The following is a 7500-nucleotide window of genomic DNA, read 5'->3' on the forward strand; positions in this document are numbered from 1 at the left end:
TTTCCCCCCTCCCCCCCCCCTCCTTTTTTCCCCCCTTCCCCTCCCCTCTCTTTTCTCTCAAATCCCCTCTCTCTTTCTCCCCACTCCCCCCCCTCCCTCTCTCTCCTCTCTCTCCCTCTCTCCCCCTTTTCCCCCTTTTCTCAATTTTCCCCTTTCTCACTTCCCCCCCCCCCCCTTCTTTCTTTTCTCTCTCTCTCTCCCCCTCTCCACTTTTCTCACCCCCCCCCCTCCCCCTTTTCTTGCTCTCCCCCCCACCCTCTTCTCTCTCCCCTCTTTAAAATACGCATTGAAAAATTTATTTATGTTTTATTAATGAAATTGACTTCAAAATATACACAATTTAAAACAAAAATTTTTTTTCACTCTGAAATCCCAACTTATTTAACGGTGGGGTTTTCCCGGAAAACGCCCAGGGGAATTCTTTATAAAAATCAAACTTTTTTCAATTAAAAACCCCTAGATACAATAGGTATTCAATTTATTTTCCTCCCAAATTAATTAAGGGTCATTTTGGGCTTCATGCATGTAAATGACACTGATTACATTATCCATCTTATGAAACGCATCAAACGAATGATATTCAACTAATGTGACTTTTTAGAACGGCGCCATTTACAATTCGTGTATCTACTATGAACATTCACTCGTCCTCCGGCAAAGCATAAGGATCGGTAAGAGGCAGAATCTTGAAATTGGAAAAAAAGGGAAAAACGAACTGGGGAAAAACTGGAAAAAAAGAGAAGGAAAAAAAAAAGGAAAAACGGCAAAGTAAGGTTTTTTGTTTCTTGTTTAGTTTTTGTTAAACCGGGTTTTAAGTGGTTTTTGCGGGGTGTCCCTTCCCCGGTTGTGGATGGACCAAAATGCCCCAGCGACGAGGGCCTTTTTCGATAGGTCTCCGCCCTTCGTTTTGCCCTGCAGGGAGCCGATCCCGTTGGCCCCCCTGTCGTGAGGGGTTTTTTTTTCGACGCCCCGTTTTCATTAAATTTTGTTTTCGTTTTTTTCCGAAAAACTTCCCGTTTTTTTTGGATTTTTCGACATTTTTTAGGGCAACTCAAGTGGGCTTTGACTTTTTTTTTTGGTTTTTGGGGGGGAAAAAGAGGCCCCTCGAAAAATGATTTCATTTATTTAGTGTCTTTGTCGTTCTGAAATATAAATATTTTATAATTTTAAAATTGGTATTATAATATTAAAATTTTAATATTAAATAGATATTAATATATATAAAAAGGGGGGGCAAAGGGTGGGGGGAAAAAAAGGGGGAAGGTTTTTTAGCTAATTGAACACAGAGGGCCTTTTTCAGTTCAAGGAAAACCAATACAGAAATAAAAAAGGAAACATAAATAAAATAAAAAATTATAAGTAAAAAATTTTCCCCCAAAGGTTCCTCCTTTTTTAAAAATCGTAAAAGCAAGAAAATGAATTAAAAATAGTAAGGGAGGAATGGGGGAATGAATTTTCCCTTTATTTCCTTTTTTTTCATTTTTTTAAATGAATACGGTTCATATAAAACTAGTTTAATTAAATTCCCTTGCCCTAAACAGAAAGGCCCACTTTTGAATTCCCTGAATCGAAGAATTACAGATTTTAAGGAACCCGGGGAAACAAAAAAAAAAGGTTTTCAGGATTGTGCCCCTTTTTACCCGTCTTGGGTAATTTTGGGAAAAATGTTAAAAGTTGGGTAATTTAAAAGGGGGTTTCAATACCCATTTTTGGGAAACAAGAAAAAAGGGGCGCGGGTTTTCGTTTGAAAATCAAAAGGGTTTTTTAGAAAACACCGGGCCCAAAACGGGTTTTATTCCCCCATGCCCAAAAAAAAAAAACAGCTTGGGGACTCCCTTTTTGTTTGGTTTTTACTCCTTCCCTTTCCTTTTCTCTCCTCTCCTCTTCTCCCCCTCTTTTCTCCCTCTTATTTCCCTTTTTCCCCTCCTTTCCCCTCTTTTTTCCCTTTCCTCTCCTTCCCCCCCTCCCCCATTTCCCCCCCCCCTCTCTCCCTCCTTCTCTCTCCCCAAACCTTCCCTAGGGCCCCCCTCCTTCTCCTATCCCCCCCCCCCCCATTTCCTTTCTCTCTCGCTTTTCCCCTCCCCCCGTTCTTTGTTTTCCCCACACTTTACACGTTTTTGGGGGGATATATATTATGGATACACCCAGATATACAAAAAAACAAAATAAACATTTTAATAACAAACAACACATAAACCCAAAAAAAAAAATAAAAAAAAAAAAAAAAAGAAAAACAAAAAAAATTATTTAAAAAAAAAAAAAAAAAAATTTTAAAAAAATAAAAAAATAAAAATAAAAAAATAAAAAATTTTAAAAAATAAAAAAAAAAAAAAAAAAAAAAAAAAAAAAAAAAAAATATAAAATAAAAAAAAAAAAAAAAAAAAAAAAAAAATAAAAAAAAAAAAAAAAAAAAAAAAAAAAAAAAAAAAAAAAAAAAAAAAAAAAAAAAAAATAAAAAAAAAAAATAAAAAAACATAAAAAAGAAAAAAAAAAAAAAAATAAAAAATAAATAAAAGAAAAATATAATAAGATAAAATAATAATATAAAATTATAAATAAAAATAAAGAATAAAATATATAAAGATTAAAAAAATAAAATAAAAAGGGTAAAAAAAATAAAATAGAATAAAAATATTAAAATAAATAAAATAAAAAAAAAGATTTTAAATATTATATAGAAAAATATAATAGAAAAAATAATAATATAATAAATATAAATATATATAATTAAAATATATAATATAAAAATATAATATATATAAAAATATAAATATAAATAAATAATAAAATAAATATAATAAATAAAAATATTGAATAAAAAATAAAAAAATATATAAATATATAATATATTAAAAAAATTTTATATATAAAAAAATAATAAATAAATATTAATAATAAATAATTTTTAGATATATATAAAATTTTATATAATATATAAAATATAAATTAAAAAATTAAAAATATAAATAATATATAATAAATATATATTATAATAAATTTATATAATATATAAATTTTTTAATATATTAATTTTATAATATATATATATTTAAAAATAATATATTATATATAAAATATATATATATAAAAAAAATATATATATAAATGATTATATATATATTAAATAAAATAATATATATATATAAATATATATATATAATATAAAATATATTATAAATATAAAAAATAAATATTTATATATTTTAAAAAATATATTAATATATAAATATATATAAAAAATATAAATATATATTATATTATATATATATATATTGAATAAATTTTATATATAATAAATATATAATATAAAAAAATTAAAATATATAAATATAATAAAATATATAAATTTTTTTTTTTTTTTAAATTTTTTTTTATTAAAATAAATTTTATATAAAATATTTAAAAAATATAATATATTAAAAAATATATATTATATAAAAAAAAATATATATATATAAATTATAATATATATAAATAATATATATATATAAAATATAAAATATTTTAAATTTTATATATTATTACTTTTATATTATATATATATAATATATATTTTATATACCACACCTACATACACATTTTAACCCAAACAGAAAAAAAATTTTTTGCCCATAAAAAAAGGGGCTGTTTTATAAGAAGCACGTTTTTTTGTCACAAAAAAGTTCGGAAATTTTTCACATCTTTACAAAAGTGTTAGACCATCCTGGCCCTCAAAAAAAAAGTTAACTGTTATTTGCGCCCATGAAAAGAAAGTACCCATCTTACACAATCTCCCAGCTCGAGTCCAAAGAGCAGAAAAAACAGACTTTTTTCGAAATCCGACTGAACACACCCACGTACCCGAAACCCATTAACCCGGCCCCCACGCACTCTTTAGCAAAATGCAGGAGGTCGGAAGCTGCTAAATCCAGGTTTTGGGGGGGGGAGGGGTTTTTTAGGGAGGGGAAAAAGCCTCTCGCCCTTTGTCTTCGTCTCCTTCCGCTTCCCCCTTTGTCGGGATTTCGTCCTCTCTCGCTCGGAGGAAACTCTCGACGTCGTCTTTGGGAAAGAAAAAAAGGGAAGGGGGGAGGGGAAGGAGGAGGAGGGGAGGATGGTGTGGGAAAGGAGGAGGGGCCTTTTTTAAAAAAATATAAAAATGTAGATTTTCTTTTTTTTGTTTCACGGTGAAAAAGCACGAAAAACCCCGCCCTTTTTTACGCACGCACGCATGCACGCACTCACGCACAAACACACAAACACATACACGCACGCACGCAAGCACACAGACAAAACCCACACACCCCAACAAAAATTTATTTTAATATTAATAATATACTTTTTTAATTTAAATTTTTTTATATTTTTTTTATTTTAGAAAAATAAATTTGAGGAAAAAAGAAAAAAACCTTGGTTTCTTTTTTTAAAAAAACTTTTTGAATTGTTCATTTTTTTTTAAAAAAAAACCATATTAAAAAAAAAAAAGGGGCCAAAAAAAAAATTTTGTGTTTCTTGTGACGCTTCTTGTTATCCGTTGTACGTGGTTCCGCGGGGTCGTCTTCCTCTGGTTGTGGATGGACACCTGCGCAGCGACGAGGCCTTGTCGATAGGTCTCCTGCACCTTCGTCGCCTGCAGGAGCTTCGATCCAGTTGGCGTCCTGTCGTGAGGGATTTTTTGTCGACGCCCCGTTTTCTACTAATTTGTGTTCTTCGTTTTCTTCCGAAATCTTCCCGTTTTCTTTGGATTCTTCGACATCTTCTAGGGCTAACTCAAGTGGTCTCTTGACTTTTTTTTTCGTTTCTGGGAAAAGAGGCTCTCGAAGTGATGCATTCTCTTCAGTGTCTTCGTCTTGTTCTGAAATATAAATATATATATATATATATATGTATATATATATATATATATATATATATATATATATATATATATATATATGGTGAGAAAAAGGGGAATTTATTAGCTACTTGAACATTCAGAGCCTTGTTCAGTTCTAAGTAACTTATCAATACAGAAATAACTAATAGGTAATACATAAATAAAGTAAACAAATATAAGTAAATTTCCAGAACGGTTACATCCTTAAATTATCGTAAATGCAAGAAAATGATATAAAACTAGTAAAGGTATGAATGAGAATGAATATCTCATTCATACCTTTTCTACATTTGTCAATATGAATACGGTTCATATAAAACTAGATTTAATTAACTTCGTGTTCCCTAATCAGAAAGGCTACTTTAGAATCTCACCTGAATCGAAGATATTATCAGATATATTATGGTAAATCGGTTTAATCAAACAAATGTTATCATATACATGTGACTTTGTTACAGATCTTCGGGATTACTGGAAATGTGTTAATAGTTGCTAATATAAAAAGGGGTCTATCAAATACTATTAGAATCACGAAAGAAACGTTCTCGTTTGAAATATCAAAATGTTATTAGAAAACACACGGGCTAAAACTGTCTATAAATCGATGAAAAAGAAAACATCTTGTTTTTATTCTCCCTTTTAGTCTTGTTCTTACTCCTATTCTCCTTTCTCTCTCTCCCTCTCTCCTATTCTCCTTTCTCTCTCTCTCTCTCTCTCTCTCTCTCCTATTCTCCTTTCTCTCTCTCTCCCTCTCTCCTATTCTCCTTTCTCTCTCTCTCTCTCTCTCTCTCTCTCTCTCTCTCCTATTCTCCTTTCTCTCTCTCTCTCTCTCTCTCTCCCTCTCTCTCTCCTTTTCTCGTCTCACACGCTTTATCACGTGTGTATATATATATGGATACACGTATGTATATATACATTATATATATACATACATATATATTTACATTATATATATACACATACATACACATATATACACATTTATATATATATATATATATATATATATATATATATATTTTATAATTTATATATTATTTTATATATATTAATGTTTTAAATTATACACACACTTTTATACATACATATATCATATATATTATAAATATATTAATATATTTTTATTTTATATATATATATTATGATAAATATATATATTATAAAATTATATATGCTCATTTACACACATACAACACTATATAAAATATATATATATATAATATTATATATATATATAAAATATAAATATATATTTTATTATATATAGATATATTTAACCAACCCCATTATATACTACATATAAAACATATATATATATATGTATCTATTACTATCTATCATCTATCTACTATCTATCTTCTATCTATATATAAAATATATATTAATATATATATATATATTATATTACACATTGCATATATATATACACATAACACACATAATGAATATTATAATTTTAAAAACTATATATAAATAATTTTATAAAAATTATAAATATATTATAAATATATATATAAAAATATTTTTTATATATATATATATATATATTATCAATATAAACAGTATATAAAAATTTTAAAATAAAATTTATATATATTTATATCCCATTTATTTATATAAAATATAAAATATATTTTTATATCTTATTTTTTTTTTAAAAAAAAAAAAAAAAAAAAAAAAAAAAAATTTTTTTAAAAAATTTTAATTATATAATATTTTATATAAAAATAAAAATTTTTATTTTTATATATTTACATTAAATTTAATATAAAAAACTATTTAAATTTTATAATAAAAATTTTATATATATATTATTTTATATATTATATTTATTTTTATATATAAAAAATTTTAAAAATTAAAATATTAAATTTATAAAATATATATAATATAAATATATATAATATAAATATTTTTTAAAATATATTATATAAATTTATAAAAATATATATATATATAATATATATGTATAATTATTAATAAATATATATATTAAAAATATATAAAAATATATTTATATTATTATATATTAATAATATAATTTATATATATATTATTATATATTATATATTTTTTTTTAATTATATATTATTTATATTATATTTAAAATTATTATTTATAAAAAATACTTATTTTTAAATAATATTTTTATTTAAATTAAATATATATATTAATAATAATTTATATATATTATTATTATTATATATATTAAAAAAATATACACATCACTTTCAATTAAACAGAAAAAAAAAATTCCATAAAGGTAGCTGTGATAAGAAGCACGTTCTTTTTGTCACAAAAATGTTCGAACTTATCAGCATCTTCACAAACGTGTTAGATCCTATCCTGGTCATCAAAAAAATGTTAACTGTTATCGCGCCCATGAAGAGCATGTACCGATCTTATCACACTCTCCCAGCTCGAGTCAATGAGCAGAAAATAAACAGACTTTTTACGAAATCCGACTGAACACACCCACGTACCTGACAACCGATTAACGGCGCCACGCAGCTCTTTAGCAAACTGCAGGAGGTCCAGGAAGCTGCTAAATCCAGGTGGCGTTGGGGAGGGCGTGTAGAGGAGGTGGAACAGCCTCTCGCCCTCGTCTTCGTCTCCTTCTGCTTCCCCTTCGTCGGGATTTCGTCCCT

At 26.5% G+C, this 7500-nt stretch overlaps 1 protein-coding gene across 1 annotated transcript in view; it reads right to left on the bottom strand.

The window, feature by feature from the left end:
* Window positions 1–7500, bottom strand: part of LOC119579119 — a 14582-nt gene that overhangs the window by 5052 nt on the left and 2030 nt on the right. Inside the window, exons 3-4 of the mRNA XM_037926852.1 lie at window positions 7336–7500; window positions 4479–4831 (exon numbers count right to left, since the gene is read on the bottom strand). The exon at window positions 7336–7500 is cut by the window's right edge and continues 30 nt beyond it. Coding sequence (XP_037782780.1) covers window positions 4479–4831; window positions 7336–7500 — 518 coding nt within the window. The remainder of the gene's footprint in view (window positions 1–4478; window positions 4832–7335) is intronic.

Source organism: Penaeus monodon, chromosome 11, assembly GCF_015228065.2.
Source record: "Penaeus monodon isolate SGIC_2016 chromosome 11, NSTDA_Pmon_1, whole genome shotgun sequence".
Classification (NCBI taxonomy): domain Eukaryota; kingdom Metazoa; phylum Arthropoda; class Malacostraca; order Decapoda; family Penaeidae; genus Penaeus; species Penaeus monodon.